The sequence below is a fragment of the Pseudorasbora parva genome, chromosome 8 (genome assembly GCF_024679245.1).
Source record: "Pseudorasbora parva isolate DD20220531a chromosome 8, ASM2467924v1, whole genome shotgun sequence".
In the NCBI taxonomy this organism is placed as follows: Eukaryota; Metazoa; Chordata; class Actinopteri; order Cypriniformes; family Gobionidae; genus Pseudorasbora; species Pseudorasbora parva.
In genome coordinates this window covers 8,424,897-8,440,417 of record NC_090179.1, presented here as the reverse complement: position 1 = coordinate 8,440,417, position 15,521 = coordinate 8,424,897, and the positions used below count along the sequence as shown (strand labels likewise).

The 15,521-nt window shown below is 40.5% G+C and overlaps 1 protein-coding gene across 1 annotated transcript in view; it reads right to left on the bottom strand.

The window, feature by feature from the left end:
- Nucleotides 1-2,877, bottom strand: part of mmp28 (matrix metallopeptidase 28) — a 56,564-nt gene extending 53,687 nt beyond the window's left edge. The window contains exons 1-2 of the mRNA XM_067450036.1: nucleotides 2,717-2,877; nucleotides 535-614 (exon numbers count right to left, since the gene is read on the bottom strand). Coding sequence (XP_067306137.1) covers nucleotides 535-614; nucleotides 2,717-2,797 — 161 coding nt within the window. The 5' untranslated portion in view covers nucleotides 2,798-2,877. The remainder of the gene's footprint in view (nucleotides 1-534; nucleotides 615-2,716) is intronic.
- Between the last annotated feature and the right edge of the window lie 12,644 nt (nucleotides 2,878-15,521).

Genomic DNA, 15,521 nt, shown 5'->3' with positions numbered 1-15,521 from the left:
AACTTGTTGTGTCTCCCAAAATAAACATGATAAATAAACCTGATAAACATGATTTAAGTCCTGGTATCCTCTATTGAGTGCATGAAATCAATACCCTGTTCTGCAACAGAAAGTCATATTTTGATTAGAAACCCATAACATTTTCCTAAGATGTTAATTTATGACAAAGAATTAAAAAATTTTTTGTCAGATTTAAATGTGATAATTCAGTCATTTTTAAAGATCAAGGAGTTGTTGACTCCTGATGAAATCTCAACACAAATGGCATCTCTAAAAAGCCCTAAAGTGTTCTTTACAGGACCTCCTGACATCAAACTGTGACGTGTGGTGTCAGAGAAATTCACTAAAATATAAGTACAAGGACAGTGGAAGGAGGTTAAGACGATGAACTGACGCCCACAGTGTGATCATACAGTTAGTATGCTAGTTATCATGCTAGTGAACAAAAACATGTCAGCTTTAGCTGTGAACTCCTATCTCTTGAAATATAAAGGACAAAAACAAAAGCAGAGCATGGTGCTAACAAGGTTTTACCTGATGGCAGACTTGATTTCAGCTGTATGGTGATGAGTTTCCCTCTCCTTTTGCAGGTATCCATATCGCTCCAGAAAACCCTACACACACACACACACACACACACACACACACACACACACACACACACACACATGTTGGTCTATGTGGTTTACAGGGACTCTCCATAGGCATAATGGTTTTTATACCGTACAAATCGTATTTTCGATCCCCTTACACTGCCCCTGCCCCTAAACCTACCCATCACAGGAAACATTCTGCATTTTTACTTTCTCAAAAAAACATCATTTAGTATGTTTTTAAGGCCATTTGAATTATGAGGACATTTGAAATGTCCTCATAAACCACATTTATAGTGTAATACCAGTGTAATACCCATGTAGTTATACAAATTTGTGTCCTCATAAACCACATAAACAGGCTCACACACACACACACACACACACACACACACACACACACACGCACCCGCACACGCACACATCATACTCATGATTACTCCCATCAGCAGCTCAAATCTTCCTCAGAGATCACTAAAACTAGATATACTGTAACATATTTTGGAATGACTTAGTGCCATAGACTATACCATAGGAACATAGACACAACAGTAGCCAATACTTATGCACATTGTTTGAGATAATTGAAGCATTTGTTGTTCCCTGCATGAAAGAAAGATCTGTGGGAAGAAGTGGTTCTCCGTGCCTCTGATGCCTTCACTTTATTGTCAATCCCCTAGATGGGAATCCTGAATGACCATCCAGAAAAGGGGTTAATAAAGCTGTTTGTATATCTGTCTGTATAACGCATCTCATTTTTAACAGGGGTTTGTACAAAAACTAAAGTGTTTTGTTTTTTAAAGAAAGCCTCAGTTTTGGAATGTGTGTGTGTGAGAGAGGAAATGTTTCAGTCAGGCATTGGCATGTAAACTGCATATTTGCTTTTAGTGTAGGTGTGTGGTGCACTTCTGAACCACCCGGAGGTCACAGGTAGGGTGAGACTAAAGCTGCTGGAATTTGTTGGCAGATCATGATTAAAGAAGTGGAAATAACATTCAACAGTTGCAGCTTGTCTCCAAAACACAGAATCATTGTTCATACTTTTAACATGACTGCCAGTTATAAGAAACTAGCAAACTAAAAAACATGATGGAACCTCAAATTATTATGATATTATTTTGATGTATTTACAGCATGATTGTTGCAATCTTATTAGCTAGAATTTAAATTTCTCTCAATTCTGGAGACATAAGCAGTGGAGTGTACACTCAACTTTTGAAAAAAAGTACACTTGTGTACACTTTTTTTTTAAAAAAATTTTTTTTACAAGGTACAACAGCTTGTCACTGGGCAGTATGCTTAAAATTACATCTTTGTACCCTTTTTTGAAAACCTAAAAAGGTTCACATTAGTAGCACTTGTATAAAGTCACCTAAAATTACGGTTTTAGGAGTAAAAAAGCACAAAGATGTTCTTTAAAGGACACTCTCTCTGAGAGTGTAGGGATGCACGATATATCGGACACCATATTGTTATCGTTATTGCCACAATAACAAAATGTGGCCGATATATTAAAGCCAATAAAGAATGGATTATTATCTTCAGATGAGACACTATAGCTGTCCACTGGTGGTCACCATGATGGTTTTGAAGTTTACAGTTAAGAACAACATGTGTCGCGTAAGACATATAGCATACATATGAGAACATCATAAATGTATGATTGGGACATGGATTTTAATGGTGAGAGTTTTGTTTTTGTAATCAGGAGCCCACAAATTATATTTAAGCAAGAATTTAGAATCTGTCATCCCCTTTCAAATACAAAGAATGATCGGTGCTATTACAGTGCACTCGCAATGAAAATGCTCCCTTGGTTTCAATAGAAAATTTATGACTGCCAGATTATTCTGACCTCAACATTTTCCATAGGTGAAAGCATGACAAAACATGTCTCCAGCATGTTTGTATGCAGTTGTATACCGATAACTAGAAACATGACAGTGAATTTAATTTGGGCTACTTGAAGCCCACATGTTTTATTTCAGTTGCTGTGTATTTTAAATAATAATATAATTACATAAAAATAATAATAACCCTTGCCCCTATTTAAACGTATTTACGACCTACGAATTATTTTGGGACAAGATACAAGGCAGATAATGGGTGGAAGCCTATCTTACCTGAGCCTGAGTTGCTGAGATTGGAGAGCTCGCCGCGGTCTGACCGCACAACAGCACCGACAGCAGCACAAACACCGCCATATGAGCACTCTTTACTTCCAAAATCACCTCATAGAAATAGATCCCATCACGACCATAGCTACACCGAACTCAAAAGAAGTCTGAACTCTGAAAGCAGCGAATATCGACTGCGCGTTCCGCCTCCAGAGCGCGCGCGCGCGCGCAAGCGAGCACAAACACAGTTCTCGGGAACCATCATTGAACTGCTCTCTGCCACGGGTCCAGTATTTAAAAGATTTACATTGAGTAGAAAATAATCATTTTCCAAAGATAATATAATACCATATACATTCTTTGTCCATTTTATCTCTACTAAACTCTGAAATCTTTACTTTTCTAAATTCGCCTCTGTTACTCCTTTGCTAAAAGATTTTTAAACCTGACTGACCTGACTGTAGCTGGCACAACATAACTTTTTTCTAGTACCTTAGCAATAAAAGGAACCACAGAAATAGGTCAGTACTTATTTAAAACAGTTCAAACCTTCATATTCAAAGATTCGAATTTCTGGGATCATTGCTTATGCTAAAGCCTTAAATATTTTTCCATATGAAAAATAATAAAAATAATGGAGAAAAAAAATCCCCAAAAATTATTGCAGTATAAAACATATTTGTTGTAGTTTAAGGACAGCAGTGATGTGAGAAGTGACAGTACAGTGTATTACAGTAAAGTTATTAAATCTATTTTTCATAATAGTCAAGATACTGAACGTTTATTTCATAATACAAATTATAAAAAAATATACAAAAAGACAAAATTTCCTAAAATAATTATTGTAACAGCAATGATGAGAGAAATGAATTTGGCGACAGTACACAGTAAAGTTATTGAATCTAATTTTCATAATAGTCGTTCTTGAATGTTTATTTCAAAATAAAAAAAAATCCTTAAAAATATAAAAAAATACATTTTCCTAAAATAATCATTGTAGTATAACTATCAGCAGTGATGTGAGAAATGAATTTGGTAGCAGTACAGTGTATTACAGTAAAGTTAAATTTCATAATAAACATCATAAATATATAAAAAAATAAATTTTCCCAAAATATTTGTTGTAGTTTAACTATCAGGGCAAAAGTGATTTGAGAAATGAATTTTGTGAGAGTACAGTGTATTACAGTAAAGTTATTAAATCTATTTTTCATTATGAAAAATCATGAAAAATTTACAAAAAGACATTTTCCCCAAATATTTGTTGTAGTTTAACTATCAGGTCAGCAGTGATGTTAGAAAGAAATTTGGTGACAGTACAGTGTATTACAGTAAATATATTAAATACATTTTTCATAATAGTCAAGTTATTTAATGTTTATTTCATCATAAAAAAATCATAAAAAATATACAAAAATAAATTATTTTAGTATAACTATCATGTTTATAAACAATTGACATGATTTTTTACAGATTCTGATCACCCAGAACAGTTGCTTAAATTAAGTTTAAGATAAAAATAACTGACATTAATTAGCAAACATTCATATTTAGATAATGCATTTAGATAAACTGTTCATTCATTTCATCACTTTACCTCTGTCTTTATCCCCTTATTCCTTTATATTCCTGTATCAGAGGGCTTCGGTCTTTATCCCCTTATTCCTTTATATTCCTGTATCAGAGGGCTTCGGTCTTTTTGACACATTGGCCATCCGTCATAAATAATTCGGCAACTTTCCAACTTTCACTGGCGCGAGCGAACAAGCACATTCCTGTCTGTTAGATGCGTGACAGGCGACGCAACAACAAATTCCCAAAGTTAAACTGATCGCGTGTTCAATATCGGACACACTAAAGCACTCGCTGAGCAGGAGGAGATTGATGCGGTGGTCTGGGATGAGTCTGGGGATTTGTTTAAGGTTTTTTTAAGGTAGTATTTCAAATTAATATGAATAAAAAGTAGCAGTAATAAAACCTGAAAAAATCACTCATTTTGGCGTCCCTATGGACGAGTGGCGCCCCTAGCATTTGCATATTCCGCTTATGCCACGGGCCGGCCCTGCTTCGGACACAGGCGGGGACCGCACCGCAGACCACTTCACCACGCTGGTTTACGCTGTACGGTACTGATTCACAACACTCCCTCCACCGCTACTCAAGTAAGAGTGTCATCACCTGCACCACCGGCACCCGTTACTTCGTCAGCTGCCTGCGCAAGTCCCATGGCCCGACCAGTGACCTACAGCGGTGCGGTGGAGGATTGCAGTGGGTTTCTCTTGCAATGTTCCCTGTATACAGAAGTGAACTCCCATCTGATTCACAGCGAGAGAGGCCGGGTGGCATTTATCATCTTATTACTCTCAGGCCGAGCCCTAGAGTGGGCACAGTCGCTATGGGAAGCAAATACCCCTGTCATCGGCTTAACCTCCGCCTTCTGCACTCATCTAAAAGAGGTATTTGTTCAACAAACTGCCAAATTATCTGTCCATGATCAACTGTTTTCTATTCGCGAAGGCAGACGAGAGACAACGAGTTCCTATGCATTGCGTTTCCACACGCTGGCCTGTATAAGCGGATGGAATGAATCAGCCCTTGTCACCGCCTTTCGCCACAACCTCCTCTGGGAAATCAAGCAACTCATTGTGGTCTACGAGGATACCATAGGCTTGAAGGCCCTCATCCAGAAAACCATCCGTGTGTCTCAACGGAGGCCTGTGGCCTCTCCTCACCCGCTGCCGATCCTCCGCCTGCTCAAACATCTGTCGCACCTCCAGCACCTGAACCCATGCAGATAGACTCAGACCATGTCACCACCACCGAACGCCAACGCAGGATATCACAACATTTGTACCTGTATTGTGGGGGAGATAAACATGGCATCACGACCTGCTCCGTGCGACCCACTCGGCCAGCATTGAGTACCATCCAATTACCTCCTTTAACGGCAAACCTTACCAAGATTCCAGTATTCGTTTGTAATTCTCACTCATCTGTTGCAGCACAAGCCTTCATCGACTCCGGGTCGGCGGGAAACTTCATCAGTCAGCAAACCCTCGTAAAGCTTGTTGTCCCGTTGACCTTAGAATCACTACCATTCAGGGAAAACCGCTGGGCCGAGGTTGTGTCCGCCATTTCTCCCCCATACTTACACTACTCGTTGGTCATCTGCATGAGGAAACCATCACGTTCATGGTGCTGGAGGAGTCAACCGCGAACATCTTCCTGGGACGCCCCTGGTTAATATTACACCAGCCGCATATCCACTGGTCCAGCGGAGAGATCCTGCAATGGGGTGAGAACTACTTTGATCGTTGTATTCATCGTCCTCACCTAAAAGGTCCATCATCATCATCAGTTCCTTCATCATTACCTGTCCAGTTCACCTCAGTAGAGAGCTCGATACACAAGTCATTGTGGCCATCCCTCCGGCTTACCGGTCATTCCAGGATGTCTTCAGTAAGCGGTTGGCTACCAAACTACCACCCCATCGGCCATGGGACTGCACCATCGACCTCCTGCCTGGGGCTACTCTACCAAAGGGCTGCATCTATCCTCTGTCCATCCCGGAACAGAAGGCCATGGAGAAGTACGTGCATGAAGCGCTACAGCAAGGGTTCACCCATCCATCCATCAATCAATCAATCAACTTTATTTATATAGCGCTTTTACAATCACGATTGTGTCAAAGCAGCTTCACAGTGTCAAACAGGATAATATTGCAACAAAATTAGATTTCGACCTCCATCGACCTCCCCTGCCACTTCAAGCTTTTTCTTCATGGCCAAAAAGGATGGAGGCTTGTGGCCGTGTATCGACTACCGTCACCTTAATTCTCAGACCGTCAAGATTAGGAATCCCCTTCCTTTGGTCCCATCCGCCCTAGAACAGCTCCGTGGGGCCACCATCTTCTCCAAGCTCGATCTCAGAAGTGCCTACAACCTCATTCACATTCACAAGGGAGACGAGTGGAAGACAGCCTTCATCACTCCCTCAGGTCAATATGAATATCGGGTGATGCTGTATGGGCTGTCCAACTCCCTCCGTCCCTCCGTCTTCCAAAATTACATGGATGAGGTATTTCGTGAATTCTTAAACAAGTTTGTCATCGTCTATATGACGATATCCTCATCTATTCAAGTGACCTGAGGGAGCATGAGGAGCATGTCTGTCAAGTCCTGCAAAAGCTCCGAGACCGTCACCTTTATCTCAAGCTCGAGAAGTGCTAGTTCCACGTCTCCACAGTCCAATTTTTGGGTACATCATAGACAACCATGGAGTCAATATGGACCAGAGGAAGGTGGACACCATCACCCATTGGCCACAGCCCAACACCATTAAAGAGCTGCAGCGCTTCCCGGGATTCGCCAACTTCTACCGCCACTTCATAAAGAATTACAGCCTGCTCAGCTCTTCACTCACCTCTCTGCTCCAAAACCGGCCCAAGTCTCTGTCCTGGACTCCATCGGCCACGGAAGCCTTTCACCAGCTGAAGAATGCCTTCCAGTCCGCTCCGATCCTGGTCCACCCCAATCCTCATCTTCCATTTATCATCGAAGTGCAGAATTATGACATCAGCAACCGGGAGCTCCTGGCGATCAAGCTCGCCCTGGAGGAATGGAGACCCTGGCTGGAGGGAGTAGAACATCCATTTGAAGTCATCACCGACCATCGTAACCTTGAATACCTTTGTGATGCCAAACGCCTAAATCATCGTCAGGCCCACTGGGCCCTCTTCTTCAACAGATTCAATTTCAAGGTGACGTATCATCCAGGGAACCAGAACAACTGGGCGGATGCCCTTTCTCGTCTGCAAGCCAACCCTGAGCCCGAGCACCTTGAAACCATCCTCCCTCCAGCCATGGTTGTCAGACCGATCCAGTGGGCGTTCCACGAACAGATCCAACAGGAGAACACCCAACAGCCTGCTCCGCCGGGAGGTCCAGAAGGGCGCCTCTATGTCCCGCCTCGCCATCGCCTGCCCCTTCTGGATTTGGCTCATTCTTCACCATTCTGGACACCCAGGCAGGAGAAGGACCCTCTCGCTCCTTCGCCACCGTTACTGGTGGCCCGCCATGCCTCGGGACGTCTCCCGATTCATCAAGGGATGTTCAGTTGGCACCATTGCCAACACCCCTAGGAGACTCCCCGAGGGTAAGTTGGTCCCTCTTCCGATCCCAGAGCGTCCCTGGAGTCATCTGGGGATCGACTTTTTGACCGACCTGCCATCATCCCAAGGTTTCACCTGTATCCTAGTCGTTGTCGACTGATTTTCGAAATCCTGCAAACTCATCCCCTTCAAAGAAAAAAAATAAAAATCGGTGACAGTACAGTGTATTATACAGTAAAGTTTTTAAATCTATTTTACATAATAGTACAATCAGTACAATCGCCTTGTTATGCCCCAGTATGTGTCATATTGTGTGGGTTTGGTTGTTTGGTTAAATAGAGAGCTCAGTACTGCATTTAATCGTTGGTGTATGGCATCTGAGGTAACCACATTTGAAGAGTTGACTGACTTAATTGTGCTAGAACAGTTTACAAATTCTGTACCTGCTCGTATTGCGACCTATATAAATGAGCAGAAGGCTGACACAGCTACTAAAGACGCTGAAATAGCTGATGATTATGTTTTAACGCACAAGAGCTTTGAGTTTCAGAAAAGGAAATAATTTTTTGAAGATAAAGATCGTATGTCCAGAAATTCATCTCTGATCTGTAACTACTGCCATGGTAGGGGGCACTGGAAAAGTGAGTGCCCTGTGCTTAAATCTAAAAGTAAAGGTGGAAAACCTCCTCTCGTTAAACCAGCTGCTCTTTTGGCGCCTGTAAATCCTGTTAATCCGTCATGTGAAGGATTTCCTCAATCTCATTTATTTATAAAGCACTTTAAAAATAACAAAGTTAGCCAAAGTGCTGTACATTGGCTATACACAAAATAATTTACATAAAACACATTAAAACTATTCAAGGTAACCATATCAAAAATTAAATTTAATAACCAGATGTTTAACGCAATAAAAGGGCCGTCACAATAAAAGTCATCTCAAACTGTGTTAAAGGCCAAAGAAAAATAATGTGTTTTAAGAAGAGATTTAAAAACTAGAAGTGAGTCAGCCCGCTTGATATGAAGTGGCAACTCATTCCATAATTTGGGGCCAGCGACTGAAAAAGCACGGTCACCTCTTCGCTTTCTCTTTGTCTTAGGGACAATGAGCATAGATTGATTTGCCGATCTAAGGGAGCGGGACGGTGCATGAGGCTGAAGAAGGTCAGACAGATACCGTGGAGCGAGACCATTCAGGCTCTTAAAAACAAATAAAAGAATTTTAAAATCAACACGAAAATTTTGCACTAACTGCAGGCGAGACAGTGAAGACTGACTAATCCCTGCATAAAGTGCATTACAGTAATCTAGTCGTGACGTAACAAAGGCATGCATCAATATCTCAAAGTTTTGCTTGGAAAGGACAGACTTTACCTTAGCTAACTGCCTCAACTGAAAGAAGCTGGTTTTGACGACTGCTTTAATTTGTGTGTCCATATTTAAATCCTGATCCATCTTCACTCCTAAATTCGTTACTATCGGTTTTATGGATGCAGTCAAATAACCAAGGTCCACCGGCGGAATTTTACAATTGTCACTTGGCCCAACTATCAAGACTTCAGTTTTCTTTGCATTAAAATGCAAAAAGTTCAAGGACATCCAATTTTTAATGTCATCAATGCACTCTAATAGTTTAAGAGCACAAAAGGCTTTTTCACGGTGCAAAGGGATATAAATTTGACTGTCGTCAGCGTATAAATGGAATGAAATGCCATAAGTACGAAGAATTGATCTAAGTGGCAGCATATATAAAGAAAAAAGAAGAGGCCCCAGAATCGACCCCTGAGGAACCCCACATGTAAAAGGAGCCGAAGACGACACAGAGTCACCAATAGTGACACACAAACTTCTGTTGGCTAAAAACGATCTGAACCACTGTAAGGCTGAACCTCGGATGCCCACCCAGTTTTCTAAGCGAGAGAGAAGAATACCATGGTCCACTGTGTCAAAGGCAGCTGACAGGTCCAACAGTACCAAGACGACACAGTGGCCAGTATCTGCCGCAATAAAAATGTCATTAAAAACCCTCAACAGTGCCGACTCGGTACTGTGAAGGTTCTTAAACCCTGACTGAAATAACTCTAAAATATCATGTTCATCAAGGAATGATTTCACCTGGGAAAAAATAATCTTTTCTAAAACTTTAGACAAAAAGGAAGCTTAGAAATTGGACGAAAGTTTGAGAACTCAGTAGGGTCCAGACCAGGTTTCTTAATTAGTGGTTGCACCACTGCATGTTTAAAACTAGAAGGTACAATACCATGCCCGATGCTGCCATTTATAATGTCAAGCACATAAGGTCCCAGAGTAGGAAACACCTCTTTAAAAAGACGTGGAGGGATGGGATCATTTGGAGAGCCAGCTGGTTTTATATGACTGATTATTTCTTTTAAAAAAGGGAGAGTCACAGGCTCAAACTGCTCAAAAACAGCTGAGCATGTGACATATATGGAAGGGTCTCTTGATGCTGTACTAATACAGGCTCTAATATTCTCAACCCTATTTGTAAAAAAGCTCAGTAAGTTTTCACACACTTCACTTGAGGCTTCCAGCCCAACTGGTGGTGGGACATTAAGCACAGAGTTTACAGTTTTAAAAAGGACATGAGGCTTATGACAATTCAACACAATAATATCAGACAAGTGCTTCATCTTAGCAGATCTAACAGTTTTCTGATACACTCGCCTAACAGTACGCGTAGCGTCATTCAACCAAGGCTCAGATCTAGGTTTGGAAAGTCTGTTTTTTAGCGGAGCCACAGAATCTAATAGTGATATACACACTGTAAAAAAATGCTGTAAAAAAACGGCCACATTTTGACAGTAAAATGCTGTTTTCCATTAAAACAGTAATATACTGTAGAAAACAATGCATTCTGGGTAATATTTGTCATTTTCGAGAAAATAGCCAACAGTAATATACTGTGAATTAACACGCTTAAAGTCGACACTCAGAGGCTGTGTTCAAAATCATTCTCTATTCCCTTATTCACTATTCCCTACACTAGTTCACTGATATAGACCACTCGACAGAGAGAGAAGAAAGAAGAGAGTGAATTCAGACACTGATGAACACCTGCTGTTATCACTGAAGGAAAGAGAAACATGATTTCATCAACTGAAGATAAAAGAAGACATTAAATCTCTGAAGATCTCAGCAGAGGATTAAACAACTCCACAAACAGCATTACCAGCTTCACACATTACTAACCAGACTGACTTTATTTCTGTCAGACGACTACAGAAGCTCTTATTAAGAATTATCAGATGATGTTTGATTGGTTCTTCTGACGTTACCATTATGGTGATCAGTGTTTGCTTTAGTTGGGCTCTTGAACAGCGACACAATAACATTAGTTTTTCTCTCGCTGCTGTAATGGTGTGTTTTCAATACATTTGTTATAGCAAGCAAAGCTGAGACAAAAACATGAGTTGGTTATGTTGACTATTTAATAATGGTTTAATTCACCAATAATTTACTAATCTTATCTATAAACATATAGCTGATGCTTAATTTTTTGTAAAACTTGGACCCTATAATTTTATAACATCAGTATTGCAACAACCAGATAATTTGAAGAGCATGGGAACAGCTTGTGGTCAAAACATCTGAATCAATCTGACTCACACAGACATCAAGAATCGGATTATGAATCTCAGCCGTGGTGACACTCAAAACTCCCAGCATGCATTGCGGCACGAATAAATTATGCTGCTAAATAGCCTGGTAATTTTCTTTAATTCTTACTATTTGCCTTTATTTTTGGTGCTGTTGTTGTGTTGACTTTAAGTAGTGTTTTGTGATGTTCAGAGTTGATCTGTTCATTTTTTTTATTGATTGTCACCATTGTTGAGATTCATATGCTGATTCTTCAAGTCTATGCGAGTCTAAATGACAGCAGAGAGCAAACAATTTGTTAAAATCATGACTTTATAAATCATTCATAACTAATTCCTAATCAGTGGTTGATAATCACAGAAGGGTCCCAGTTTAATAACGTAAAATAAGAGTTGATATGTGTTTTTAAAAGAATGGGTTTGTTTAGGGAAAAACACTGGACAAGATTAACAAACTAAACATCCTATTACAATTATAGCAAAACATAGTCAATCATTTCTGACCTTTTTTTTATTTTGGCTTTTTTCGCTACAATAAATGTGTTTAAGAAACACACAGTTATAGCAGACAAAGAATAACTATCATTACAAAGTCAAGGGCCAAGAGCCCCACTGAAGCAAACACTGATCACGATAATGGTGACCAAATATTTTCTATTAAACATCAACACCTAAAGATCTGATAATTCTCAATAAGAGCTTCTGTAGTCGTCTGACAGAAATAAAGTCAGTCTGGTTAGTAATGTGTGAAGCTGGTCATGCTGTTTGTGGAGTTGTTCAATCCTCTGCTGAGATCTTCAGAGATTTAATGTCTTCTTTTATCTTCAGTTGATTTCATCTAAAGCTGTGGCTGAAGTCAGTTGTAGTTCTTGTGTTTCTCTGTCCTTCAGTGATTCTTGTTAACAGGTGTTCTCAGTTATCACTTAATTAATCTCTTAATTATCTCATGAACTTCCTCAATGCTTCAATTACTCTAACACTCTGTAGTGTGTACACTCTTCAGTGTTCATTTAAAACTGAAGATTTTGCTGTGGGGTTAAAAGGGTTAAAGGGGTTAGATGAAAAAACCCACAGAGGGAACCGTAAATTAACAGTAAGAAACTGTAAATTAATTTACGGAAAAGTACTGTAAAAAAACGGCACTTTACTGGAACCAGAGCTGCCAGTAGATTACCGTTAAATCAAGGAAAAACAGTAATATACTGTAAAACGTAACAGTCAGATTTACCAGATGAATCAAGATATTTTCACTGAAATATTAGTGCAAATTAATAGAAAAAAGTTGTGCAAAGTCAGTAACTGATAAGGAGAGTAAATATTAAAATGACCTGTGTTTATGTGTTGTTGCACAAGATGATATAGAAGAGATCTTTTATTTGAATTCATTAGTTTTGTGGGTTACCATTGCTGTGAAGAGTAGAGCCTGTGCTTCAGTCCAGGATGAGCAGAGAAACATTGATGATATGCTGCCTGATGTTTTATTTAACAGCAGTGACTGTGTTTGCTGATACAGTTATGAGCCATTTGTTGAGTAATTTATCACATACGTGTGTGCTATTGCTCACAACGAACCGCAAAGATTGAAGTTAAAGTCATGTTTCTAAATCATTTTACTACTACACCTTACACATGTGAAAGGACTCAAATGAAGTTTTACGATACAAACACCTATAAATATTAGTTTTAAAATGAGAACTGTTTGAAGCGATCAGTTTTCCAAATTAAAAATTACCTTTCATGGTATTATTACGGTAAAATACTGTAAAAAATGAGAGCTGTATATAAACAGTAGAGGGCTGTAAATTAACAGTACATTGCTGGAACCACAGCTGCCAGTAGATTACCGTTATTTTACGACACAATTTTTTACAGTGCAGGTTGAGTCAAAACGAGAACTCCTCTAAATCTGTTTCCGAACACAGCGCATTTAGTATTTAGGCTAGCCTCTAAGTATTGATTAAAAGCAGCAGAGAACTGAGCAGCAGTGGATGGTTTAAAAACACGGCAGTGGCGCGCAGGGAGGCACGGTTTTACCAACTGATGGACAAGAGGAAGGTCAAAAATAACAGGCATATGATCAGAAAAAGCCTCACAAACAACCATATTCAAAACTGCAAAACCATAAGTTAATACCAGATTAAGTGTGTGTCCCCGCTCCTGCGTGGGGGTAGACACCGATTGTACAAAATTAAAAGACTCAATGAGATTTAAGAAGTCTTTGGCCAACGGTTTTTCAGGACAACATACATGTATATTAAAATCCCCTACAATTAGAACCTGATCGTACTTTGGTATTATTTCTGTCAGGAAATTTGAAAAGTCACGATTAAAGTTTTTATTGTACTTTGGGGGTCTGTAAATGACCGCACACAGCACCGGAGAAGAAGATCCCAATTCAAATAAATTAGATTCAAAACTAGAACAAGGAGCTGACAGCACGCACTGTGAACAGGAGTACTTACTCTTGTAGACAGTAGCTACTCCTCCTCCGCGCCCAGATGTCCTCGGAGAGTTAAAATAAGTGCAGTCGGCCGGTAAAAGTTCAGAGAAAGCACTGGACTCACTGGCACTCAACCAAGTTTCAGTTACGCATAGAAAGTCCAATTCGCGAGCTGCGAAGAATTCCTTCAGGATGAAAGTCTTGTTAGCTAGCGATCTAGCATTGACCAAGGCTATGCTGACAGGAACAGGTGGAGAAGGAACATCAATCCGAGATATCGGGGCGAGCGGCCGCAGATAGTCGAAACACACCCCACGCTGGCAGCGAGGGTATGGCCAGAGAGAACGTCGTGGCCGGAGCTCCTCATCTGAGCCGACCACAGGGACCAGACAGCAGCTGATAATATCCGGAACGTGCCATTAAGTAAAACGGCGAAGAGCTGGGGCATTAAACGTTGTGTAAGCTGATTGAGAGAGCAGAAAACAGGCCTTCAACCTCACCAGCCTTCCGCTACGTCTCCCTCGGGGTCTGGAGCGTTTTCTGCGTGAGGGTGCAGCCTGCCAGCACTGGAGATAGGCTGGTATTTCAGATAGAAACGGAGAGGGAAACGTTTTTTGTCCATTGTGCTCAAATTTTACCGCATTTTGGGGAGATGGCTTAAGATTTAGTAGGGTTTGGCGACACTGGTACTAGTGTTCTTGTTAGAGGAATTGGGTTGGATGTGTTGTCTGTTCCTTTACACAGAGTAACATTGTCATCTGAGCTTGTGAGTGGTGAAGTTGTGATTGGAGTACGTCCGTCATTGCCCATGGATGGGGTGGATATAATCATGGGGAATAATTTGGCAGGGGGTAGAGTGTGGCCTGATACTTTTTCACCTTCTGTGGTTTGATCTTTTCCTATTCCAGGTTCTGACGAGAGTCACAAAAACTATCCTGAAGTGTTTACTGCATGCGCTGTAACTCGTTCCATGACCTCTGCTCAGCCAAGGGTAACCTCTGATTCTGCCATAGTCAAACCATTCTCTTTGCCTGATGACTTTTCTGTTTCCTCTTCAGAATTGATCCTGGAGCAAAAGCTTGATTCTTCTCTCCATCAATTGTTTGAGAGTGTGATGTCTCCTGATGAGATAAGGAATGTTGCTCATGGTTATTATTTGCAGGACAGAATGTTGGTGCGGAAATGGACTCCTCATGGTAGAGATTTTGCTGGAGATCCTATCATGCAGGTGGTAGTTTCAGAGAAGTATTGTTCATTGGTACTGCAGATTTCCCATGATAAACTGGAAGGTCATTTAGGGGTAAAAAAGACCTATTATAGATTCCTTGGTCATTTTTTTGGCCGAAATTGAAGAAGGGTGTGTCACAGTATATCAAGACATGTCATACTTGTCAACTAACAGCAAACCAAATCAAAAGATCAAATCTGCCCCATTGTGTCCTATTCCTGCTGTCAGTCCGCCATTTGAGCACCTGATTATTGATTGTGTAGGCCCGTTACCTAGATCGAAGTCGGGTAGCATTTATTTGCTTGCAGTAATGTGTGCCTCTACTCATTACCCTGCAGCATATCCTCTCTGTACGATCACTGCAAAATCAGTGTTGAAAGCCTTAACTCAGTTCATTTCCATTTTTGGCATTCCGAAGA